Source organism: Pleurodeles waltl, chromosome 3_1 (assembly GCF_031143425.1).
Source record: "Pleurodeles waltl isolate 20211129_DDA chromosome 3_1, aPleWal1.hap1.20221129, whole genome shotgun sequence".
NCBI lineage: Eukaryota > Metazoa > Chordata > Amphibia > Caudata > Salamandridae > Pleurodeles > Pleurodeles waltl.
This window is the reverse complement of record NC_090440.1, coordinates 1,370,766,945-1,370,794,890: the sequence shown is the minus strand read 5'-3', so window position 1 is coordinate 1,370,794,890 and position 27,946 is coordinate 1,370,766,945. Positions and strand designations below refer to the sequence as shown.

At 42.4% G+C, this 27,946-nt stretch overlaps 1 protein-coding gene and 1 long non-coding RNA gene across 2 annotated transcripts in view; one reads left to right on the top strand and one right to left on the bottom strand.

The window, feature by feature from the left end:
• Positions 1-1,148, bottom strand: part of OAF (out at first homolog) — an 81,843-nt gene extending 80,695 nt beyond the window's left edge. The window contains exon 1 of the mRNA XM_069224869.1: positions 307-1,148. Within this exon, the coding sequence (XP_069080970.1) occupies positions 307-555 (249 nt within the window). The 5' untranslated portion in view covers positions 556-1,148. The remainder of the gene's footprint in view (positions 1-306) is intronic.
• On the top strand, positions 1,109-27,237 carry LOC138285205 (uncharacterized). Its single transcript, XR_011201539.1, has 3 exons — positions 1,109-1,215; positions 5,399-5,505; positions 26,569-27,237. It is a non-coding gene; the product is annotated as an uncharacterized lncRNA (long non-coding RNA).
• Positions 27,238-27,946: the final 709 nt, after the last annotated feature.

The following is a 27,946-nucleotide window of genomic DNA, read 5'->3' as shown; positions in this document are numbered from 1 at the left end:
GAAGGGAGCCTTATTCAGAGAATACAATGGGATACCATCTGTCAGACAGCTTTTCATGCAACCCACATCCTTTCACCGACCTGCGATCTGCCAAGATGAAGAAATACCTAGGGCAGGGACACACCTATGAGTTGTGCAGCAGGTGCTGCGGCACCGAGGAGCCATATGAACCCCCTTTTATGTTCGTATTTTACAACTCAAACAGGAGCCAGGGGCCCTTTTCCTTAATCTGCAATAGGGCCCTAGGCAGCTTTGCTGGTTTGTACCACACTCTAACAGACACCCCGTGTCACTCACTCCGCTCACCTGCTTGAAGTCTGCCAGGAGGGTGATGAATGTCCCATCAGCTTTCCTGTACTCCACGCTGATGCAGTCCTGCTCGCTGTCCGCCTCCAGGCTCTCCTCGGCCACCTGCCCATCCTCCAGCCGGACCCTGACGCGGAGCTCAGCCAGCCCCAGCATGGAGCCCGGCAAGAGGGCCAGCAGGAGGCACAAGGCCCCCAGAGACGAGAGGCTAGAGGTGCAGAGCAGAGAGCACATCCCCCCCGGGCACATCCAGAGAGGGGTCACAGAGTCGAGGGGAAGAGTTAAGTTACGGGGAGAGATAGGGCAGGGAGCGGAGATGGAAGAAATAATTGAGAGAAGCTAATAGGGGAAACAGACAGAAAGAGGAGAAACAAGGCAACATGGACTGAGAGGAAAGTTGGACAGAAGAGAGTCAAATGAAAGTGAGTAGAAGTAGCGGTGCGAAGTGGAGCATCGAAGGATGAGCGAACACGTTACCGAGAGAGGAGTCTAAATGAGGGAGTGCAGACAGTAAGTGTGGACGAGGGAGAATTCAAAGCTGAGCAAGAGATGGAGACCTGAACCGTGCGGGTAGACTGCAGCCGCAAAACCCACACATAACTCCCCGCCTGCTCTCCGGGTTCTGAAAGTTTCCAAAGTGTGCATTAAGTTTCCCCCAGAGTCTGGCGGGGGCGGGCAGCACTCTGGGGGATGGTGCGTCTCTTGTCCGGGGACTGGCTGCTGGTCTGTCCCGGGGGCTGGCTCTGGCGTGAGATCCCGGGGGCGGTGCTGCTCTGCCCTCCCCGCGGCTCTTTCTCTTTCCATTCAGGGCTGGCCCGTCACTTCCTCCAGCCCGGTCTGGCCTCAAAGGGGGCGGGAGCCGGTTCCCTGCTGTTACAGCTCTGAGCCCCCTGCCCTGCATCCGGAGGGGTAAGAGTCGCCAAGGCGCCCCCTCCAGACTCCCCCTCCCCCCGCCGAAGATGAAGCCCCGACTCCTCCTGTGTTTATGTTTCTCCCTGGCGAGCCCCCCCCCCTTTTCGCCACCCCCACACAAAGGTTAACAGAATGTCAGAAATCAATTTCGTGGCATCAACCCCTATTTTCACATTTTTTCTTGTTTTCTTGCATAAATCGCCCTGTTGCCTGTGTTAAATAAAAAACGTGGAACTAATTTAACTAGACAAGAAACTTCAAATGTTCGCCCCATCAGCTGAGTTTTGAATTAAGTTTCCCCGCACTCTGAGTGTCAGGCTCTCCCTTCCACTTTACTCGTTGACTTTACCAACCTGTCGCTTTCATCTCTGATCCAGTTAACCGACTCACTGTCACACCGGTATTATTATTCGAGGACTGTACTTTGATTTAATGACTTAGAAGTTAGAGTTGTGAAATTACAGCGCTTCATTTGAAACATGTTTTAACGTACCTTATTAAATAGACCTGCAAAAAGAAAATCATTGCCTTTAACGTGGTTGCACATTATAATGGGTTACCCTGTAACAAAGTTCTGATCCCACTTTGTCATCATGGACTATTGCCAGTGCTGGGATTTCTTGTGACACCGAAATGCATTCTGGGCGTTGTAGTGTTGTTTTGTATTCATAGCCTTTCTTAGGCTAACACACGTGGTAGCAATGATTCGCATGTGAAAAGTTCAGGTTTGCAAACAGTGGCTTTGATGGCATGATTACTGAGATACAGCTGATCTGGTCCTGGACTTTTGTTATATACACCACTGTTTTCTGGTCCCCTTTGTTTAGTTCATGGGCAATCACAAACATTCTCCCAGGGGACAAAGGCCTGCCTGGGATTTGACGGAGGCCACATTGATGCCGGCAGGCTTTTGGATCATACTCAAATGCTACAACAAGGCCAACGCCACAGTTTATTGTACAGCCTCCTGGATCATGCTCAACCAATAGCGCAACACTGTTTCAACATTGATGCCTAATAAATACCTAAACAGACAGCCTCATGCAGTAGGCCCAACCAGTAGCTCATCACATTGCCTAATGGAATATGGACTAACAATAACTCAAAACACTGCCTCATGGTCCAGGCCTAACTAATAGGCCAATGTACTGCCTCACACCACACTGCTTTTTGGATTATGCTCAATACATTGCTTCATGGACTACGTCACACCGATAAACCAACGTCTCAGCAGACTGCCTCATGGACCACGTCCAAAATATAATATACAATACTGTCTCATGAACCTTGCCTAACCAGTTACCCATAACACTGCCATAGGGCCATACTCAATTACCCAGCATTTTGCCTCATTGGCTGTGCCCAGTCCCTAGCTCAGCACACCACATAATACACCACAGTGAGCCAATACCCCAACACATTGCCTCATGCACACTCCTCAACCGATAGGTCAATACACTTCCCCATTGAGTATGTACACCCAACAGCTCCACACGCATCCTAATGGACCATGTCCAAACAATAACCCATGGCACTCCATCCTAGACTATAGCCAATCCATAACAAAACACTGTGCCTCAAGAACCTTGATTGATACATTTGGTACAATTTGTTATTTTTAGAGTGGCAATGATGTTCACATGTCTACCCTTTAGTTTCATGATTTGTCTCCTGTCCCTTAAGTCTGCTTGGAAGATTTCAGTCGTGAATGTGGGTTGGGGAAATGCTGATCTCTTTGACAGCAAGTTTACGGAGGGATCATAACTCTGAGCTATTCAATAATTATCACGTTCCACAATTTTCCTCTTACCTATTTTGTCATGTAACACTTACCACATTTTGGATGGAAAGGCTCATTTAAAAGGTGATACACGTGGAGTTTGGTGCAATAAGTATCACATTTGCATACTCCACCTCATTTCTAAGGCCCCAAAATTGGAATATCAGGTATTTAGCGTTGCCAGGGAATACCTCAATCCGAGTTGCAGCAATTGTCACCTACTTATTACAACCGCCTCGTAGGCAGGACTTTTGATTGTAGTACAGTATGTGGTAAATAGGGATACGTAGAAGCAGGTATCCTTGTGGTTAGCTCACATTTTCCCTCCTCTTTCCCTGTTCAGCATTAGCTGTCAGACTATTTTGCCTTTTCACACATTTCTCGAGTTCTTTAATAGATTCTTTCTAGGCCTCTAGTATTGTCTATGATTTGCCCGTCTAACTAGCACTACTTATTATTGTAAGTCATGGAGTCCTCCTTGCTTACCAGTTATGTGCTTGTGCATCACTGGGATATGCCAGCAGAAAAAATATACTCAGAAAATTTGAGCCAGGAATTCATAGACCTCCATAATTTGTGTTAAGGACATTATTTTAAGATTTGGAGCCATGGAAATGTTTCAAATTGGCAGATGTGAGCTATATCCCCTCAGAGGCCCTAATTATGATATAGATGGTATTTAACGCACATAGGGCCTGATTTATACTTTATTAGCACCGCATTTGCATCATTTTGTGACGCAAAAGCGTCGCAAACGTACAAAATTCAGGGGCATATTTATACTCTGTTTGCACCAAATTAGCGTCATTTTTTTTTTTTACTCTAATTCAGTGCAAAACTAACTACATATTTATACTTTGGCGCTACACCTGTCTAGCACCAAATTTATGGAGTTAAAGTCATTTTTTGGATGTGGAAACTTACCATGCCTTAATGAGATGCAAGGTAGGCGTTCCAATGCAAAAAATGACTCTATGGCCCTAACGCCATATTTATACTCCTGTGTAAAAATGGTGCACGGGAAGGAGGAGGGGTCGGGGTAAAAAAACTGGTGCAAAGCTTGCTTTGCCCCATTTTTTAACGCCTGGGTCAGGGCAGGCGTTAAGGGACCTGTGAGCTTATTTCCATGGTGGAACACCATGGAATGACCCACAGGTGCCCTCCCCAGGCCCCAGGGACACCCCCACCCACACCAGAGAGACTGTGGAGGATGGGGGGCCCATCCCAAGTAAGTACAGGTAAGTACTGGTAGGTATTTAATTTAATTTTTTTAAAGTGCCATAGGGAGCCCTGAAATGGGCCCCCAAACATGGCACAAGGTGCAGTGGCCATGTCCAGAGGACCCTTGTCCCCTGTGTTGGTTATTGTGGTGGTGGGCATGATTCCTGCCTTTTATAAGGCAGGACTCATGTGGCATGGTAGGTTTAGCTCCATAAAATGACGCCAATCTGGTTAGAGTAATTTTTTTCACTCTAACCAGCCTAGCATTATTTTTTGATGCTAAAGCCCCATCTGTCATACCGCCACCCCGACCCTGCTAGCGTCAACATTTTTTAAGCTAGCCCACCCTTTGTGCCTGCTAGCGTCATTCCTTATATATGACGGCCGGTCGGCATCTAGGAATGGCGCTAACCGGTGCTATACTTTTTGCTGCAAACCTGCGCTAACGCAGGTTTGCGGCAAAAAGTATAAATCAGAGCCTCAATTATGTTTTGTAAGTTTGCGCCGCTTTTGCATAAAAAAATGACACAAATGCAGCGCAAAAAAAGTATAAATCAGGCCCATAATACGCACAATACCAGGGAGTACCCTATTTATAAAGTGCGATGAATAGCACCTACTACGGGTTGTTGGAGAATAACACATGGATTTTGCTGTTTGATATATTTCGGCAAGTCCGACCTGCTGAAATTTAATGACGGTTGAGTTTTTCAACACATCCGATAATTATCGGATACGTTAAATAACTAACAAATTGTAATTCTGACCTGTGCATAAACAGGGGTTTATGCACAGGTGGGAATATATTGACGACATCGTAATTAGGGCCCATGTGTCCCAGAGTACCCCTTAACTTTCTTTGCCCATATCATTTTTGGAATTGTAAAATTTAAACGTGCAGATTTTCTCTTAACCACTGGTTTCAATTTTGTGTTACTTTGTAAATCAAGTATGCACATCTCATTATGCATGGTTATTTGATTGTTCAAAAAACTGTAATGTTTTTCAAATTTTTGGCTGGAATTTTATAACTACTTCTCCCAAACAGTTAACTGAATCTCTAGCTGCCAGGGTTACCGCCAACATTGAGTGAATGGCTAATGGGCTCATCATTGACCAGAGGAATATTTCTGTTGTGTTTTTGTAATTTTTCCCTTTGTGATGCTCTTTTTGTGATAGGTACCATCGCTAACCTTCTTCATTCTGAAACAATTGAGTTGCACACTGAGCCCCTCAGAACAAGTGAAAAGAAACTATACCAAGCTACTTTCCGTTCGTGGCATCTGGTAGGTCCGCAAAATATACCTCTTTTATTGTTACTCTAAGTTCTATTCAGAAGTTAGATATATGTGCAGTCAGAAAATACCTCATATGTATAGGAGTGGGATCTCGATTACACCTGTTTCCGAAGCAGGCTGATCTTGGTATTGGCTTCCAGTGAAGGTTTCTTTACTCCCATCAAATCTTATACCTGTATCCCTTCATCACTTCTACACTTGGCTGCAAAGGTAATTTACCACAAAACTATGTAAAGAAGAGCTTCTCAAGCTTAGCACCAAGAAGGAGTTACACTCATATGTCAATAAACAGGTCTGTCACATTCTGAGAAAATAGACCTGGATTTCTGGGATTTTCAGAAGAGTTTTGTTCAGGATCAAATAGAGAGTTACTTGTCTGCAATAGTTTACTTGGAAAATGTGAAATTCGAAGCTTGACAATGATATAGGTATTGCGCTAGAGAAGAACGAACTATGGGCCACATGTAGCAAACTCCGAGATTGCTACTCGGAAATTAAGAGTCTGTCTGACTCGCATTTTCCGAGTCGCAATCTCGGATGCAGAACGGTGTCTCAGACACCATCTGCGACTCGCTATGGGGTCGCAAAGACCCACCTCATCAATATTAATGAGGTGGGTCGCATTTTGCGTGTCCCTGCACCCACAGGGATGGTGGCCTGCTGAAGTCAGCAGACCTTCATGTCTGTGACTGCTTTTTAAATAAAGCAGTTTTTTTTTTTTCATTTTGCAGCCCGTTTTCCTTAAAGGAAAACGAGTTGCAAAATGAAAAAAATACCGAAACCATTTGGTTTTGTTTTTTCAGTGTAGGCAGTGGTCCACATTCTCTCTGAAAAAACATTCTGGGCAACATTCACAAAGGGGATGGGGTCCCATGGGGCACTGGTGGTAACTGCGAGTTGCTTTGCGACCGCATTCGCGGTCACATAGCAATTCTGAATTGCGATGCGAGTTGCAAATAGGAAGGGAACACCCCTTCCTATTTGCGAGTTGAATTCACAAATTGCGAGTCGGTACCGACTCGCAGTTTGTGAATGTGCATCGCGTTAGGCCGTTTGCATGACGCAAACTGCTATTTTCGCAATTTGCACCATGCAAACGGCTTCGTACATCTGGCCCTATGTCCTTAGTGTGGTGCTAGAACCTGTCAAAAAAGTTTTTCAGAAATACCAGAAGCAAATTCATGTGAAGAGGAAACTGAAATATGTTGTAGCAGAGTTAAGTGTTGGGGGAAAGTGAGATGACTGGGCAGGGGTGCCAGATATGGTCCTGGAACCAAAAGATCCGTTATAGATTTCCTTGAAGACCACTATGTAAATTAATTCTATTTAAAGTGAATATAAGTAAATTTATCATCTGCGAATGTCCTGAAAATGTGGAGTAGATGGCCCACCTGCAACCTCTGGAATAGTTTGGCTTGAAGGAGGGGAATAGGGGACTTCTCATATTACTCCTTTTTTTGTTTGAAGTTTTGTGGGAGTCTGTACAGGACACTGATCCATCTGAGGTTGTGGCAGCCCACTGAGAAGAGCCTAAGACCCATATTTATGGGAATATGACAGTGCGTGACGCTGCACTAAAATTGGCAGTGCCGCTTCTGTCACTTTCACAACGCAGGGATGCACCGCATTTAATTAAGTACGGCGCACCCCTGTGTTGTCCCCTGCGCTGGCACTAAATTTAGCTGCCAACGCAGGCATCCTTGCACCATCGTGCAAGGATGTCTACGTTGCGAGGTGTGATTATTTATGTGTGGGAAGGTGTCCCTTCCTGCACATAAACAATCACTAATGACGATTTGGCAATTCTGTAGCAGACACAGAAGTACCAAAGCGTGATTTTGAATGATTGTTTATGTGCAGGAAGGAACACCTGCCTGCACATAAACACAAATTTCTGGCATCTTGCTCTTTTTATGTGTGTGGCAGAATGCAGCACGCATAGAAGAAGCAAAAAACAAGGAGGAATAAAAGTATTCCTCCTCGTTGCACCTTGCCAACGCCGCCGCTGGGGTGGTGTTAGATTTTTGGAGCTGCCACAGGTTTACGAAATCTTGTAAATCTGAACCAGTGTCAAATGCAATGGGTGTTGCGGTGGAACGCCCACAGCAACACCCAATTGCACCCCCTCTGATGCAGAAAACTGTGTCGGAGGGGCCCATATTTACAAGGAGGCGTAACGCCACAAAAAGTGGCATTACACCTCTATGTAAATATGGAGCAGAGGTTAGCGCCACTGGAGCGTCACGTAAAGTTACGCTCCAGTGGCGCTAGGGGCTCTTAAATACGCCCCTAAATGTGGTTAATCTCTGCAGAGAGAAGGCAAGCTCCTCATTCTGAGTTTATGACACAGCCAGAATCTGAAGAATTAATTGAGTAAAGTCGATATTCTTTGCTGAGGTGACACCACAGCTAGGATACAGTCAGAAACTGACATAAGTGGAATCCCTCCTTTGAAGTTATGTCGTTGCAACTGCTTTTTCAGGTGCCCTGTCAGAGTTGTTTGAATCCACTGACACTACCCCGATGATGAGCATTGACCTGTTGGTTGTGCTGACCTGCTCACTTCTCTTAATGTTCCACAGCACCAGTGTTGGGAAATCAAGGTCAAGGGGCTAGCTGCGTGTTTCACAGAGGTGATCTCTGTGAGAGATGTGTAGCCTACTCACACGTGAATGCATGATTGCTCTAGGTGAAAGGCAAACACCGGCGGTGTGTCTGTAGAGGCACATTGCTCCTGGTGGCTCTTGTAGTCAAGCAAACACTATCCCAAGCATTGGCCAATTCACTACAGACAGCCTTAGATATCAAGAGACAAATGGAAATCTAAATGGCGTAAATGATTTATTATCAACCTTCACGTTTGGTGGTGAGTTCCAAATGTGATCTAGCAATGGAAACAGAGATCTACTTCTGCAGAGCACAATTGTCTTTGTAGGGAAATTTACCTCACAGGGGATTTTAGTTAGAAAATTGTTGAAAGTGCGTAGCATCTTTTAAGAAACATATTTACAGCCTCGTCAGAGGAGGAGTTTGAAAGCAATGCCTGTGCCTTGCAATCAGACAACCTCCCCAGGGCAGTTCAGAAGCACCTTGTGAGCTTGTTGTAGTGCTTGCTCTGACACACCCAGCATAATAATACTATAATTCAGCCTTGCATTACTTTCTAATCCTGTCGCTACCCTTTCTCACACTGCCAATCTTCAGAGCACTCCCTATCCTGGCAGCTTGCAAAGAAGCTGCAGGTTTCAGCACCTCCGGGTTCCAAGAAAGAGTTACCACCACCTGGGTGTAGAAGTAAGCGCCTAAGAGACCGGGCTCTGCAGGGGACATATAGGCCCACACGCTCCTGACTTGAACCTGTTTGGTGGGTTTGGTGGTTGGTCTCGTCATGCGTTGGCTCTGTGCCAGATTTGTGAACAGTCTCCACGCTTTAGAGCCTTGACTCCTTCTCCTTAATAAGAAACACGTACATGGGCTTCTATGGAAATCTAAGGCAGATCAATCTCAACCTTGTGTACCAGGGAGCCTTCTACATTATGCAGATTATCATCAGAACAAAATATTGAATGTATCGGCCATGCCTGTTTTGGAGTCCCCAGACAGCACTTTGTATTTGCCAGTCTTAATGTATTAGTTCCTGAAAATAACTAGGGTTTTATTCACTCTGCTGGTACTTGAAATGAATGAGTGGTTTATGTGTTGTCTTGTGGGACTTTCCTTAGCGCTTGAAGGGTACATAAGTTTCTCATTGAGTAATTATTGAAGGTGAAATATAGAGTCTTATCTTACCCTATAATATCTTACTGACTTGTTCAAATTTGTTCTATTAGTGACTTACACTACTTCACAGCTCCTTGTAAGCAGTGGCATAACAAAACTTGTGCCTCCCCTGCACAATACATGTAGCGCCCCCCCTCCAGACTCACGCATCAGCGCAGAGGCCAGAGTACTGTGCTGAGGGGGCCCCCGCACGGCAGAGTTTGCGGGGTCATTGTTACACCACTGCTTGTAAGTCCCCCAGTTTAGGGTTCTGAACCTGTGATCCACGGACCAGCGGCGATCTGTGACCTCTACTCAGCGGGTCCATGGCTGTTTACACAATTAGGTAGTATTATCAAACTCATATAGTATATAAAAATAAGAAAGCAAAAAGCATTTGCATTGCATTGTGTCTCACATTTGCTTGATTTTGAGCTATTGGGAATGTTCATACATAACTGGACTTTTCTTGCCACATAAATTGGTCATCTCTGCCTCATAATTTCATATTTTTCTGTCATAAAATTCCAGTGGCCCTGCATATAACTAAAGCACTTCCCTTTACCATCTTCCCCTATCTGCAGCAAAAAATGTTGCCATTTAGCATCCTAATTTAAATCTGCCATGCTAATTCCAATAGAATACCACTTTCACCACCCCATAATCAGAGCTGCTGGCTGGCTAATACAATTCCCCCAAAAAGACACAAGGCAGCCACAGAGGAGAAATAAACTAGAAGGGTCACCCAAACATATCAAGAGTGTTTAAACAGTCATCATGTAATAAGGATGTTAAGCTGGCCTGACTCATGGTTATAATTGTAATTAGGAGAGATTATTACAACATATACAATTATCATATACATTTTTTATCAGAAATAAACTTTTGTCATTAGACTGTAATGCTCAAAACAGCCCCTAGAGAACACCATAACAAAATATCATTTGTAAGAAACAAGGCCATATAGCCATATTGTTAGCCCCTATAGAGCATAACCCCATAAAAACCAGGAGAAAGTAATACAGTGTACCTATATACTCAGCCTTTAGATAACATTTTTAGGACTAGTAGGCCTACTGCAATCATATTAAAAACAAGGCCGTTAAAACAAATGTTCTAGCTGTAAAACAAAAGTACTAGCCATGAGAAAGTTTAAAAGACACTGAATGGTGGGCGGGGTTATTATTTTTGGGTCCCTACTAACCTAGTGTGGGGACCCAGAGATGATGTAGACAGAAATAGCAATTTGAAGGTGGTTCTCTTGTCCCAAGACCACCACAGGCTGAGTTATAAGCAAAACCATTTTGTAAAAGTAATGCCCTGCAAAGAATTATGGAGTGAGTTTTCGTGCCACAAATATAGTATGTTGACTGCAATGCTCAGAGAACACCACAATAAAAATAGCATTTGGAAAAAACATGGTCATGTAACTATACAGTCAGCCCTTAGAGAGCATAACCCCATAAAGAAAATAATGGAAGAAAATAATGCAGAATAACCATATATTTCGCTCCTACAGAACATATTGCATCACAAATTTTCATGACTAAGAAGCCTATTACAATGATTTTACAAACAGGGCCCATAAAACATCACTTCTCTCAGCTATAAAACAAAAGTTCTAACCATCAGAGAACTTAAAAAGATAATGAATGCTAGTAGAGGTTATTATTTTGGAGTCCCTACTAGCAAAGTGTGGGGACCCTGAGATGATGTAGACAGAAAGAGCACATTGTGGTCAATGTTGTGAAGGTGGTCCCGTTATCCTAGGACCACCACAGGCTGAGTTAGGGGCAAATATGTTTTGTTAAAGTAATGCCCTGCAAAGTATTATGGGGCACGTTTCCGAGCCATGAATATTTTTGTCTGTTGATATGACTTCAATGCTTAGAACAGTCCCTAGAGGATACCACAATGAAAATAGCATTTGTAAGAAACGTGGTCAGGTATCTATATACGTAGCTCTTAAAGAGCATAACAGCACAAAAAGAAAATGGCAGCAAATAATATAATCATAAACATAGACTCTAGAAACTAAGGGCCAGATGTAGCAAAACGGCAATTTGCGACTTGCAAATTGCGAGTCCCTGCGACTCGCAATTTGCAAGTCGCAAATTGCTATGCAGTACGGTGTCTCAGACACCGACTGCGACTCGCTATGGGGTTGCTATGACCCACCTCATGAATATTCATGAGGTGGGTCGCAAATTGCGGCCCCATAGCGAGTATAGGCACTCGCTAACATGGAGGCCTGCTGACATCAGCAGACCTCCATGTTCGTGACCTGCTTTTAAATAAAGCAGTTTTTTTTTTTTTAAGTGTAGCCCGTTTTCCTTACAGGAAAACGAGCTGCACTTAAAAAAAAAACCGAAACCTTTAGTTTCGGTATTTTTTCAGGGCAGGGAGTGGTCCCTTGGACCGCTCCCTGCCTGAAAAAATATTTTTGGGTCCAGTCACAAACTGGAAGGGGTCCCATGGGGACCCCTTCCAATTTGCGAGTGGGTTACCATCCACTTGAAGTGGATGGTAACTGCGATGCCATTTGCGACCGCATATGCGGTCGCAAATGGTATTGCATCCCACTGCGACTCGCAAATAGGAAGGGAACACCCCTTCCTATTTGCGAGTCGGAAATGCATATTGCGAGTCGGTAACGACTCGCAATATGCATTTCTGCATAGGAAACCCACGTTTGCGACTCGCAAACGGCGATTTTCGCAGTTTGCGAGTCGCAAATGGTTTGCTACATCTGGCCCATAGTCCCTGATTTATACTTTTGGTGCAAAACTGCACCAACTCAGTTTTGCACCAAAAAGTTTAGCACCGGCTTGCACCATTTCTGTGCACCAGCCGAGCACCATACTTATGGAATGGTGCAAGCCGGTGCAAGGGGGAGGCTAGTGGCAAAAAAAAAATGACTTTAGTCGGGTTGGGCTGGCAGTATGGAAGAAGGGGTTTTTGCACCAAAAAATGACGTTAGGCAGGTTAGAGTAAAAAATGACTCTAACCTGCCTAGAGTTATTTTCTGACGCAAAAACATCCATGGCCAGCACAAGGGACCAGGGTCCCCTGGGCATGGCCAATGCACCCAGTGCCATGCAGGGGGGGGGGGGGGCATTTCAGGGCCCCCAATGGCACTTTAAAAAATAAAATAAAATACTTACCTGTACTTACCTGGGATGGGGTCCCCCATCCTCCGCTGTCCCTCTGGTGTGGGTGGGGTTGTCCATGGGGCCTGGGGAGGGCACCTGTGGGCTTATTGCATGGTGTTCCACCATGGAAATAGGCCCACAGGTCCGCTAACGCCTGCCTTGACCCAGGCATTAAAAAATGGGACAAAGCAAGTTTTGCCCCGTTTTTTGACCCCTCCTCCCTCTCGTGCACCATTTTTGCACAGGAGTATAAACATGGCGTTAAGGCCATAGAGTAATTTTTTGCACAGGAACGCCTACCTTGCTTCTCATTAAGGCAAGATAGGTTTCCACTTCCAAAAAATTACTTTAACTCCATAAATTTGGTGCTAGACGGGTCTAGCACCAAAGTATAAATATGGAGTTAGTTTTGCACAGAATTAAAGTAAAAAAAATGACGCTAATTTGGGGCAAACGGAGTATAAATATTCCCCATAGTGGTTCACACATTTTCAGGGCTGGCGGATCTATTGTAACAATATCTCAATAAAGGACCTTAGAACATTAATAACTCTCAGCTGTAAAACAAAACTTCTAGCCATTAGAACGTAAAAATACACTAACTGGTAGGAGGGGTTATGGTTTTGGGGGCCCCACTAACCCAGGGTTGTGCAAAGTCAGTCCTGGAATGCCGGGTCCATGCCAGATTTTTTGAATATCCATATTTAGAAAAAAGATGTTTCAGAAATCTACATTTTTCTAAATGTGGATATGCTAAAAATCTGGCCTAGACCCAGCTCTCCAGGACCGACTTTGCAGAACCCTGACCTAGACAGAAAGAGTGTGTTGTGCTGAATGTTTTAGGTGGTGGTCCCATTGTCTTAGGACCACCACAGGCTGAGTTATGAACAAAAATGTTTTGCAAAAGTAATGCCCTGCAAAGCATTATGGGGTAATTTTCCTGAGTGCAGTGAGTATTGTAGTATCGGCTCTCCCACTGTGCCGGGAGAGACGCTTTTGCTTTGAGGATTTCTGTTTTGCATAAAGCATTTACCAATTTCAAGTGTTTTAAGGTGAGATCCACAAGAAATGTCTCTGATTAGGTAACTGTGAACAATGTGACCAAGGCTCCAATACCGCTGATCGAGTTCACGCTGTTGTATCTGTTTGCGATGTGAGTGCCATGGTCGCCTTGCAATGCGGCATGAAGGGTAGAGATAAAGAAAAAAAGTAGTTCTCCCAAGCTGAAGTATGTCAGCAATCGTGCAATAATCCATGTAATCGGGCAGTCTGCAAGGCATAACAAAAACAGCCTCAAGTCAGGACAAATGTTAAAAACTTACCAATGACATCAAGTAATTTTTGAAAGACAAGCCCAGGAACTAATGAAAGTGATGGGCGTGAGATGGGCATGGTTAAAAGCCCACAATACTTACAACAGGTCGAAGTGCTGGTGCGCTCGTCCTAAAAATGAAACTTGAACATTTTAACATGTTTTGCAAATGTGAGGGAATTTGAAACTGGAGACTAAAAATGAAAGTGGTATCCTTATCTTGATTTGTGGGAGAAGCACAAGTACAGCAAATGACAGGGCTGCTATAATTATGCAGCAGGGAGCACCAATTTATGCATAAGGCCTGACTAATTTATGCGGAAGGAAAAAGCTAATTAGGCAGTTTTTACTTCATTATTTTATCATTCTTTGTAATATTTACACATGGTAATGTCTGGACAGAAATATCACCTTATTAGTACCAGTTTAAAAACTAAATACATTAATAAGCAACTGAAAGATATGCAGTTAACCTTTGCGAAGGGCGCCTTCCACTGCACACAATACATTGCTTACTTTTGATCTGTTTGAGCTAAAAGCAATTTTTGGGTTAAATTCTGCAGATTAGGCAGCAGATGAAGGAGAATGTGGCAAAAGCAGCATGTCAATGATTATGCTAAAAAAGCCACAGCCACAGAATTGTATGTTTTCAGTTTCCTGAGTGTAGACGATTAGTGGCCTCAGTTGAAGCACTGATGTGCGCTGACAGAGAGCATGTTTTAGGAGCAAAAAAGACAAAGTGATAAAATACAGTGTAGGATATTGCGTCACCTTTTAGAAATAAAACATTTTGAAAAGCTGCGTCTCATTAAAATTTTGATTTTCGCATATTTTGTTTGTGAATCAAATAACATATTCAGTGATTTGTGTATTGGTTTGATGTATGCTTGTTTTTCTTTATTTGTATGTATTCTTTTGAGGTTCATATTTTAGAAATTGCATAGGTGTGGATGTCGCTGCTCCAGCTTATCCCTGTTCTCTAATGAGGATGAAGGATTCACTTTTCCAAATTCCAGAGGAATCTATCATAGAGGACAATTTATTAGCCCTATCATTATTAACTCAGGAATCAGTTACAATAATGAGCACTGCTCTCTGTGCTGTATTCATTGATTTTACCAGAGGTAACTATTGCACTGATCTAGGGCAGGTGGGTAAAGCTAACATATTGGGGGATCCCCTCTGTACCCTTGAGATCCATATTAGCCTTTACCCTCAAATGTGGGTAAAAGTAAGATTATCCCCTGGTTGGTTTGCCATCGAAAATACATATACAAATGAAAGCACGAAGCAAGGCTGGATTGTAGCACCCGCGCTTTTTAATATGTACCTGGCAGATTTAGGAGGAGCTCTCTCAGCAATGAATACCTTTACTCCCACACTAGCTGTCAGAGGATATGCGTTCTTCAGTACACAATTGATATTCAAAGCACCCTGATCGCTTTAAAAAGGGTCTTTCTTGATAATAACCCTGGGATTGACTGAAGAAAAAAACAAAGGCGTAGTATTGTGCAGGAAGGTGAATAAAAAGGCCATTGCAACTGGATGGCACCAAACAGGAACAAGCAAATGGTTACAAATACCTTGGTGTATGGTTGGAGGAACAAGGAAGTCCAGCATAACTTTTGGCGGCAATGAAGAGAACACCCCTAGTCCTTGATGCTGCCTCCTTGCGTCTGTGTTATAAGATACCAGGCCTATCACTGTATCCTGTTTTACCAGTAATCTCGAGTTAGTTGATGCCAAACCTTACCTATGGTTTGCTTACCTCCTGACAGAGGCTTTCAAGATACGGGACAATGCTATACATATAGACTTCTCTTTAGATTTCCAGATATTACAGCACAAGCGTGTTTAAAGTTTAATTCGCACAATCAATCATTTATATTGGAACTTTATTTGTGTCTTATTGCTTACAGCTCAGAGTAGTACCATTACAATCACGTTACTACTGCAGTTTGTCAGTTACTTAAAAAAAACTTTCAGTTTGAGGCCATAAGGAATTTAACAGCACCTCTGCCTCAAACTAATTAAAGCTAGGCATGAAACAAACCAAAGTGATATCACTGCATGAAGATTGGGTCTCCTTAGAGCTAATTAAATACACTTCTGCTATTTGTATGGATTTAATTCAAGTAAACAAAAACAATATTTGGAACTACCCTCTAGTTTGGAGCGAAAGAGGAAATTAATCAGATTAAGTTTTTGCCTGTTCCCAATTAAAGTTTTTTGTCTAGACTCTAGAAGACAGCTTTTGAGACTGGTGTTTTTATACTTAAATGTTTTGAAGAGCAGAGAAGCAAAAATAGCGTAACTGGCTCTGGTCCTCAATCATCTGGAAATTTAGGCCCATATTTATACTTTGTTAGCGCCGCATTCGCATCATTTTTTGATGCAAAAGCGGCGCAAACTTACAAAATACAATTGTATTTTGTAAGTTTGCGCTGCTTTTGTGTCAAAAAGCGGCGCAAATGCGTCGCTAAATAAGTATAAATACGGGCCTTTGTGCTGCAATTTTACCATAAATGGCTGGTATTTCTAGTAGAGTTTGAATCTGTTGCTTTCTGACGTTTTTTGTATATCTTTGAATGTAAACGTTTATGGTGCATGAAGGTTTGTAGTGATTTTAATTAATCGTACATTACCTTTCTACTTCCTTACCCTCCCACAAGCCCCTCAATTCGGTCATGTTCTTTTATGCAGATACAGGACCTTTGGCTCAGCCATGTTCTAATATGAGGAGACCGTGTGGTGGACCAAAGAGAAAATATGGCGTGGGAGTCCCCTGAGGCACTGAAGAAAGTCACCTTCTAGTTATAGACCCAGAGAGTGCAGTGTGTGGAGTATTCCAGTCTCACTCTTTTGTATGTGACTAGTGGATGACCAATAGGTTGTGGGCTGCTGATAGGTGCCTGTTAGGCTTAGTTGGCTGGTCGAATGTGAAAGTCTGTATGAGGGTGTCAGATTGGTGGCAATGCAAAACTTGGTGGATAGGGCGGATTGTTACACTAGTAGCTAATTTCAGGCATTGAGTGCGGTGGTGGTGTTGTCTGCCCGTGTCATACTTCAGATGCTACAGTAGCTGGCTGCCATCACATCCTAATTATAGCATCCAAGGACCAGATGGTACATTTTCAACGTAGCATCCATAACAAGTAATATTTAAGACTCCACCAGGTAAAACTGTGGATCACACAACCAAACAAGGAAGAACCAAATACAAAGAGCTATAAAGACTGAAACACGCTAGAGGAATGTGAGGTCAGGAGGTTTCAACTATAAGACAGAAATCAAACACTTAGCTCAGCTCAATTTATTTAGTTAAAGGACAATTGCAGGAAAGTACCATCTTGCTTGGCATGTTACCCCCATTTTTTACTTATTATGTATGTTTGTTTTTGCCTGTGTCCCTGGGATCGTGCTAGCCAGGACCCCAGTGCTCATAAGTTGTGCACTATATGTGTTCCCTGTGTGGTGCCTAACTGTATCACCGAGGCTCTGCTAACCAGAACCTCAGTGTTTATGCTTTCTCTACTTTTAAAATTGTCACTGCAGGCTAGTGACTAATTTTACCAATTCTGATAGGCACACTGGAACACCCTTTTAATCCCCTAGTACATGGTACCTAGGTACCCAGGGTATTGGGGTTCCAGGAGATCCCTATGGGCTGCAGAATTTCTTTTGCCACCCATAGGGAGCTCAGACAATTCTTACACAGGACTGCCACTGCGGCCTGAGTGAAATAATGTCCACGTTATTTCACAGCCATTTTACACTGCATTTAAGTAATTTATAAGTCACCTATATGTCTAACCCTCACTTAGTGAAGGTTAGGTGGAAAGTTACTAAGTGTGAGGGCACCCTGGCACTAGCCAAGGTGCCCCTACATTGTTCAGGGCAATTTCCCCAGACTTTGTGAGTGCGGGGACACCATTACACGCGTGAACTACATATAGGTCAATACCTATGTGTAGCTTCACAATGGTAACTCCGAACATGGCCATGTAACATGTCTAAGATCATGGAATTGTCCCCCCAATACCATTCTGGTATTGGGGAGACAATCCCATGCATTCCCGGGGCTCCAGCATGGACCCCGGGTACTGCCAAACTAACTCTCTGGGGTTTTCTCTGCAGCTACCGCTGCTGCCAACCCTCAGACATGTTTCTGCCTCCCTGGGGCCTGGGCAGCCCAGTCCCAGGAAGGCAGAACAAAGGATTTCCTCTGAGAGAGGGTGTTACACCCTCTCCCTTTGGAAATAGGTGTTAAGGGCCTGAGAGGAGTAGCCTCTCCTGGCCTCTGGAAATGCTTTGAAGGGCACAGATGGTGCCCTCCTTGCATAAACCAGTCTACAACGGTTCAGGGATCCCTCAGGCCCTGCTCTGGCGCGAAACTGGACAAAGGAAAGGGGAGTGACCACTCCCCTGTCCATCACCACCCCACAGGTGGTGCCCAGAGCTCCTCCAGTGTGTCCCAGACCTCTGCCATCTTGAATGCAGAGGTGTGAGGGCACAATGGAGACCTCTGAGTGGCCAGTGCCAGCAGGTGGCGTGAGAGACCTCACCTGATAGGCTCTTACCTGGTTAGGTAGCCAATCCTTCTCTGAGAGCTATTTAGGGTCTCTCCTGTGGGTTTCTCTTCAGATAACAAATGCAAGAGCTCAACAGAATTCCCCTGCACTTCTGTCTTTGACTTCTGCCAAGGATCGACCGCTGACTGCTCCAGGACGCCTGCAAAACCACAACAAAGTAGCAAGAAGACTACCAGCAACATTGTAGCGCCTAATCCTGCCGGCTTTCTCGACTGTTTCCTGGTCTTGTATGCTCTGAGGGCTGTCTGCCTTCACCCTGCACTGGAAGCCAAGAAGAAATCTCCCCTGGGTCGAAGGAATCTCCCCCTTGCCAACACAGGCACCAAACTTCTGCATCACCGGTCCTCTGGGTCCCCTCTCATATTGATGAGCGTGGTCTCTGGAACACAGGAGCTGGATCCAAGTGACCCTGACAGTCCAGTGGTCCTTCTGTCCAAATATGGTGGAGGTAAGTCCTTGCCTCCCCACGCCAGACAGTAATCCTGTGTACTACATGATCTGCAGCTGCTAGGGCTTCTGTGCACTTTTGCAAGACGTCCTTCATGCACAACATAGCCCAGGTCCCCAGCACTCTGTCCTGCATTGCCCAACTCGCTGAGTTGACCTCCAACTTCATGGGACCCTCTTTTGTTGTGCTGAGACGACCACTGTGCTCAGATTTCCTGAACGCCTGTTCAGGTGCTTCTGCAGGTGCTGCCTGCTTCTGCACAGGCTCTCTGTGTTGGTGAGCGCCCCCTTTGTCTCCTCCTCCAAGGGGCGACCTCTTGGTCCTTCCTGGGCCCTGGCAGCACCCAAAACCTTCAGCCGTGACTCTTGCAGCTAGCAAGGCTTGTTCGCGATTTTTCTGCATGGAAACAACTCTGCATCCTCCAGCACGCTGTGGGACATCTTCTGACTGAAGGAGAAGTTCCTGGCACCTTCTGTTGTTGCAGAATCTTTGGCTTCTTCCAATCGGAGGCAGCCCTTTTGCACCTTCATCTGGGGTTTAGTGGGCTCCTGCCCCCCCCCCCGGACACTTGCGTGACTCTTGGACTTGGTCACCTTCCTTTGCAGGTCCTCAGGTCAAGGAATTCGTCTTCAGTGCTTTACAGTCAGTTGTTGTCTTTGCAGAATCCCCTATCTCGACTTTACTGTATTTCTGGGGTAGTAGGGTAACTTTACTCCTACTTTTCAGGGTCTTGGGGTGGGGTATCTTGGACACCCTTAGTGTTTTCTTACACTCCCAGCGACCCTCTACACACTACACTAGGCCTGGGGTCCATTCATGGTTCGCATTCCACTTTTGGAGTATATGGTTTGTGTTGCCCCTAGGCCTATTGTCTCCTATGGCATGCTTTTGTGTTCTACAGTGTCTGCACTACTTTTCTAAGTGTTTTATTTACCTGATTTTGGTTTGTGTGTATATTGTGTGTATATTACTTACCTCCTAAGGGAGTATATCCTCTGAGATACTTTTGGCACATTGTCACTAAAATAAAGTACCTTTATTTTTAGTAACTCTGAGTATTGTATTTTCTTATGATATAGTGCTATATGATATAAGTGGTATAGTAGTAGCTTTGCATGTCTCCTAGTTCAGCCTAAGCTTCTCTGCTATAGTTACCTCTATTACCCTAAGCTGCTAGAACACTACTAATCTACTAATAAGGGATAACTGGACCTGGCACAAGGTATAAGTACCGCAAGGTACCCACTATAAGCCAGGCCAGCCTCCTACAACAATTAATTATTTAATGCGTATGTTTTTATATAATACTACCCAGCTTGTAGGGCCACTATACTGAGTAGTACATAAGAGCAATGATGCAACTAATAATCATGTGCTGTACATATGTGGTATGATGTCAGGTAAATGCTCTCTATAACATATTGATGGTGATGTCTGTTGATGTGGGTTTTTTATCACCAAAAGACAGCTTTGCTGCCAGCACTCGGCTTAGCATTAAATGCATCATACAACACAGTCTCACAAGGGTGTGATAGGGTTGTAAGGTAGAAACCCACAAGCCTGGGGAGGACCTATAGTAAATACAATAACATAAACAGACCAAAATTGGCGGTGAGAAGGTAATTCACAGCAAACCACGGCACACGTGACAAAATTTCATGCATAACACAAGAGTACTGGTTGCAGATAAAAGGGTCGCGGCAAAGCTAGCTATGCGCGGCGAGTGGTAGGTCAGGGAAGACAATTCCTTACCCTAACCATGTTTATGTTATTGTATTTACTATAGGTCCTCCCCAGGTATTCCCTTGGTTAAGGTAGGCCCTTCCTTCCCTCCCTTTTTTTTCCTACTGCGATTAATCCTGCAGCGCGCAATAAGCTTCTGCAACAGGGATCCAACGCCCTGATGAATGCCCAGAGACCCTCCATAGCTCAAACACAAGGGCAGAAACATGTCTGCAGTGCGCAATAAGCTTCTGCAACAGGGATCCAACGCCCTGATGAATGCCCAGAGACCCTCCATAGCTCAAACACAAGGGCAGAAACATGTCGGCTACTTTTTCTAGATAGGTGACCTTGTGAGTCATTGCTCTCACAATGGTTTCCCACGTCTTTAAATCACACCACACAGAACCTTCTATTAAACTCACCCTGGTATCTGAGTAGGTGTTTTTATTCCCATAGCAAAGCTGGATCCCTACTTTCCAGAAATCAAACTAATTTACGCACTCCCTCCTGTTCTTTTAACAGTGAGGTTGAGTCCGCCCAGGTGATATTGTCCTACCTGGGTGGGGCTAGGTGGTCATATGATGAAGCATGACACTATATAGTGTGTGAGACCACCTAGTCCGTAAAGGGAATCCCCCTCTACAGACCACATACCACCCCACGTTCCATCCACAATTGACCTTTAATCGAGGTCTTAGATTGGTTTAGTGTCGCAACTAGCACACTATCAATCCATTTATAATTCCAAAACCCCGTACTCTCTTTTGTGATTTAGTATTGTGTTTGGGGAGTCGAGTACGATGGGTGTCTTTTCCCGCTCCCTTATACTCTCCCGTTGTGTACTATCAGAAACCCACAAGCTACTATCTCGCTTGTACTATCCAAACTGGATTATGTCAATGGCCTCTACCATGGATCATCTTGATCTATTATGAAAAAACTATAATGAAAACACTACAACATATCCAGAACTCCGCAGCCAGGCTACTATTACATGTAAAGCCGCGAGCCCACATCTCCCCTGCATTGAGAGCACTACACTGGTTACCTTCTGCCAGAAGATGCACTTTCAAGCTGCTTTGTATCACCCACAAAGATATACATGGAACAGGACCGCTTTTTATCAGAAACAAAATAACCAAATACATCCAACAAAGAAACCTCCGCTCAAGATTGGCACCCCGCCTTAGAACACCACCATACAAGAAAAAGACTTTAGGTGGTACATCCTTCTCCGTTCAAGCAGCCAAACTATTCATTACCCCTAACTATAAGAGCCACAGATAACTTTCTTGTCTTCAGAAAACTACTCAAGAGTTGTCTCTTTCCTTCCTAACCACCATATTTCAAACAACTATGGACTGCATATGCCTATGTTTATAAATATTTTTTTCAGATTATGTGTATATTTCTAGTTATGTATAGTTCTTTAGAAAATATGTATCGCTACCATGTCATAACAATAAAATACACACACACTCTTTAAACCTGTTTGACTAAGTATATATTTACCCATGGTTCTAATTATGTATTGTATGTGCATATGTGTGTGTATTCATGTGTGTTTGCATGTGTGTGTGTGTATGTATATATATATATATATTTATATATATGTATGTGTACGTGTTGTTTCTGTGCTTGGCATGTTCGTGGGTCATTGCATGGCTCCTGGGTGGGTTGTTATACTAGATATCTATGAATTCCTGCTCTCATCTTATCACACTTATCTACCCATCATTATATGTCATGTCTCTATCAAACTATCCTCCATTCTCACTCTGACTCATCCCAAATCCTTTCTACTAATTTCATCTCCTAAATAACTCTGCCTAAGCTCTTCCCTCTGCTTCCACATCTAACTCACCAAACCTCACTCTACTACCGTGACCTCCCACACAACCCTACTAAATTCTCCTGCATTTATCTCACCCTGCTACTAAGCTCTCCCTAACCCTTCCACATACTCTTCCCTCCTCCATCCCCCTTTACTCATCCCAAGCCTTTGGGTTGAGTAAATGAAGGATATACTCCCATTTAACACTTCTGGATTTCTTTCCTCCTCCACCCCTCCATTACTCCAGTCAATCTAACTAACAAACTCTCATATCCGCGGCTCAAATTAACTCTTAAAAATACTAAACCTGTACTCATTATTTCCCGATACTAATCCATCACTAATTCTTGTTGGGTTCCAGAGTAGTGTGCTACTCACCGAAAAGCGCTTCAACGCCTCGTCAGGGGTAGTAAGCGCTATATAAATACAATTACAATACAATACAATATATTAAAGTTACACACTCATTTCATGTTTATCCAGAAGGCTTTTAAACTATTTCATTACCGTTTTTGGAACCCAGGTTGCACTATGTGCTGAACACTGGGTGTGTTTTTTTTTAATAACAGCCAGCAGGAATGACATAGAGAATAATATGAGCATAAGTTTACAGGTTTACAGCCCGGTGAGACACTGTGTGGCCTCTCAGCGCCCCAGCATAAGGTAATAGGTTTCTGCAAAAATAAACTACAAAACGGAAGCTGCTAGGCTCATCTTCTGGTGATTGCAAAGGTGAAAATAGGCCATAAATTTTTTTTTTAGTATGTTTTCCACGTAGGGGTGAGTGAGGTGTTAGTACAGATTGCACTCACTACCGGAGTTTGGCACGATTAAAATACTCCAAGTTTGGCCCGCCTCAGCATAGAGAAAACAGCGCAGGCACAACAGTGCAGCGTGTGCAAAACCATGCTCGAAACCATTTTTAGCACATTATGGCCTATTCAGAATGTCAAATGTAATCAGATCAGTGCTAGAATTGGAAAAAAAAAAAATTATGCTAGGGGCCCATAAATTGCTGGTCAAGGTGTGGCAGAAGAAAGGATGGAATCGCAAGGGGTGGAGCTTAAAAAGCAGCATCTGACGGTGAACCTATACATTTATTTTTAAAAAATCTACTGCAGAAATTATTGCCAACAAGCAAATATGGTGGAAATCCTCCTAGCTTATCCAATGGGTCACAGAGAGACTGCATTTTAAAATATCTCACAGGGATAAGACACTTGCTGCAGAGATCTTTGTGTGCCCAGCAGTTTTGAGGAAATTATAATTATGACTCCCGGATTTATGGTATTTTTTTTTTTTTAAACATTTTTGTCTGTGTTTATTTTTTAGCAATTTGATTGGTATTTATCCATATTTATTTTGTGTTTTGAGAATAAATGGAGTTGTAAAATGGTATATTTCAACATATATTTAACTGACAAACATGCACTCATAAATTGATGCCTGCCACGTTTTAGTGTATTAAGCTGCCAAATATAACAAAATACTACACCTTTCAGTAAATATTAGCATTATACCACAGATATATGTTAACGAATGCCTGTATTTAAGAAAAATTAATCCTGTGTTTTTTTTAACTCCCCATACTGTCTACCTGCTCAGTTATTGCTCATAAAAGACAGCTTGGAGACCCATTCGCAAGTAGCACAATAATTTTCAGTATTCTTGCTCTTTTAAAAATAAATACAGACCGAAAACACAATGTTTTCTTCCTGTATTTTATTAGTAAGAATAGAAAATTGTGAGCCTGAATTATAATAGTGTTAAGATAATTTTGTTTATTAATGCAGTTCGGTGAGAGTTCTGTGTTTTTTTTAAATCACAGTTTTGACTTATAAAACAGCATAGAGGGTTAATGTGCCTGCTGAGAAATACATTATGTAACGTAAAGATCACAAATTTGTAATTTATGTAGATAGGTAAGTGGGCTACTGCTTTTGACACTGAGATCATTTTGTTACTTCCAGTTCATAAGTTGCAATCCTTCTGATATATCACAGTAATTTATTGACTGGCATCAAAGAATTGTATGCAAGCTATAAGTTATGGTTGTAGATAATTATTGTGGTTTTTCTCAACTAGATGTTATTCTAAAATTCCAAAGCAAGAATCCCATGGGAATTAATAAAGTCTTGTTAGTACAGTCATCCTTAATCACTGTCCTAAGTTTTATATACTGAGGTAGTGTTTTTCCTAACTGTTTACTCCTAACATATACAGTAATGTCTACAAGCATGGATGATATGTGACTCCTTTTCTCTACATTGTGTCTCTGTGTGTGATGTAAAGATCGATGCAATCCTATACTGGGGAGAGTAGCGCTATAAAAAAAATGAATTAGTAGGTGCCATGAAAATCATTATTGTTGCAATTACTCATACACACTGATAGATCTTGCATTCTTACAGTGCATGCACATCTTGTACATAGGAAGGGTTCAACAAAGTCAATAACCTGCCTTCAAATCATAGTTTCTCCAAAGTACTTGTGAAGTGATAAGCTATTTGCCTTTGTTTCATTCCATTGCTTTGCCATCTAGGTGTTAGGCTCCAGATGGCTCCCAACTAGGATGATACTTGAACAAAAGACATGCTTAGGGCCCTTTAAATCAGGCCTTAGTTTGTGCTCTGTTGGAAGTGAAAACAAGAAAGCCCCCTCACTCCCTGCAGTTTACTGCACCAAACAGAATGCAAACAACAAGCGTTGGCTGCTGAATTGTATTCCAGTGTCAGAAAATGACACCAGGATAATACATTACATATTTCTGTCCCTTGGATCCTCTGCACCCCACATTGAAGATTGAATAAAGGAGCAACACAACATTCCAGAGGCCACTTAGAAATACCGTGTGACATTTAATATATCAGTTGAAGCCACCCTTATACCAATGAATAGTATTAAATTGTTATTTATATGGCTCTGTTATTCTCTACACTCGTGTATGTCATAACTATATTTTTAAGTTTGGTTAATTCATATTATGTTTGTCACTGTCATAACTGATTGTATTTATGGTGCAACAGTTTATACATGCAGCATGAAGGTTCATTTGTTTAATTTATTTTTTAAAGAACAACTTCAGTTTTACATTGAGCATGAATTCCGTGGTGTAATTGGTGGTGGCATGATTTGGTGGTGATTTTTAATTTTTAATTGCACGTCGCACACAGGGGAGTGTTTTTTTATGTTCATATTTCAAGAGATTTTTCAAGGTTGCTGATAGGTCCTCTTTGCATATTAGAGCGACCCCTGACGAAGGGCTCCCCGCCGAAGTGCACTGGGTGAATGTTTACATGGATATCTAAGATGAAATATAAATTCCAACGTACCGGAGATAAAGGCCTGGATGGGCATTTCTTCAGAATTTAAATGTTCCAAATCATATTGCCTCTGTGTGAACTAAAGAATAATGGACTAAATATGGAATTACTTGGATGAAAATTGGATTCTTGTTGGTTGATTCTCACGACTTGTGTCTGCATGGCTGTGCGGCTTTGGACGGGTGTGTTATGCGCACCAGTTGTTTCTGAATTTAATATCCATGCCTCTGGAGTGGAGAACGATTGAGCCTGCACACTAAAATGTTGCCATTGAGCATTTCACAAATTGGTTGATCATGAGTTTAATAAGATGTGAATTCAATCACATTTTTTACCAGGATACATTCAGCATATTTTCCTGTGTTGACTGATCCCAGCTCTGGCCCAGAATCTATTGTGATCCCCCTGCTTTTGGCTCTGAATCAGCTGCAATAACCACACATAACATGTACAAACTTATTTCACTAGGCTGTTTTTGGGCCTGATTCAAACACCATACTTGGACTTAGGTCACAGGTAGAACGAGGACGTGGGCAATATAACCTCTCCCAATTTGAAATGAGAACCTTCAATAAAGACAATCAGTTTAAAGGTCCTATAAAAATACCTGGCTAATAATTAGCCTGGTGCACTGCCACCATTTGGGTCCTGGAGTTTATATTTTTGTGTTTCTGCAAATGGTGAATCATCAGTGGTCTTAGGCGGACATTAGCCCTTTGTAACCCATGTAAATTAAAAAGCAGGGGCTTATATCTAACATCTTACTGATAAATTGGCCTCACAAAAAGCAGTATCCAGCCCCTTAACAAATTACATTGATATACGAAGAAACAGACTGAGTGAGAGAAGCATTTTTTTTAGCATAGGTATAATTAATATTGGACTGTTTTATTTATTTTTTTACAGGAAATTGCCTCAGAAAATAAATTGCCAACACATGCTTTGCGACTTGAACAATAGAACATCACTTCTTCAAGCAAAACAATTCTTCGCCATATCATTAAAAACACCATTGTAAATTGATTATTTTTGAAAACAATAAATGTATTCACAAATTTAATTGAAAAATATGGGAGATAAAAAACAATGTTGGACATAAGAATAAGTAAAAGGAAAGGATGAAAGTTAAAATTAAGTGGGAGACAAACAAAATTGTATTGAATTCCTATTTTGATATATTTGACATATAGATTATATGACAAAAAATGCCAAGGTGAAAAAAGGTCATCTTGTTGTCATTGTTATTGTTTAGTTTACTATCATTTTTAACAGTATATAGTGCAATGATGGTGATATAGTGCACGACTGATGGCACTGTATGCAGATTTGTTTCCACTTTGTACAGTAGAATCCTGAGGAAGATTCTTATTCAAAAGTGACTTCATCTGTGCAACATAAGTTTGAGCCATGAATTCAAAGCTTCCTATATTAAAACATTGATCAGGTAAATGATAAAGTACTAAAGACATTATTGTATTACTCCTCTAGATATAATTTGTTAAATCCTTAAAAATGAGGCTGCATCAGTGGAGTAAGTGATAATGATTAAAAACTGTACTGTTTTAATAACTCAAATATGTCATTCTGTGTTGTCCATACCTTATTTTAAGTTGAAGAATAAAATAAGATGTTATTTTGTATTGTTAGATGCCAAGGTGCTTTCAAATTTCGGTACCATTTGGAGCTGGTTTACTTAAAAGTGAATTATATTATTGCACAAGTGAGATCTATTAGTGTTTTAAAATGGGATAAAATTACATAATGACATTTAGTTATTTGAATCATGAGGGCTTGAGAGTTTCACTGAAAGCCCGGTTCTATAATGTACGATGGTCAATTGCAAGCTGCAATTTTCCTTGCAATGTCAATACCATTTATATATATAGTCGGGCATTTTGTGCATGCTTCATCTTTTGGGCGTCCTTCTGCTCTATAATTTTAATGATAATCCTAAATTGAACATCGGCGGCTGGTTTATTTTAAAACCAATCTTTGTAAACTCAGTTCATGGAACCAAGACAACAGTTAGGAAAATGTGTTTAAAATTGCAAAAGCCAGTGGGTCGCCAGATGTGCAATTTCTTACTCCCTTAACTCATAACGCTGTATATTATTCTATGAACGTTTTTCAAAAGTCTTCAATGTAATGTGCTCAGTTACCTATTTTGTGTTTTCTGTGAAAAATGAATGCATTATCAGCACATATGGAATCCCACTTACATTAGACCTACTGACGTTGAAGCTACTTAGTTTCAAAATGTGTAGTTATAAAAGAAAGGAAGCAA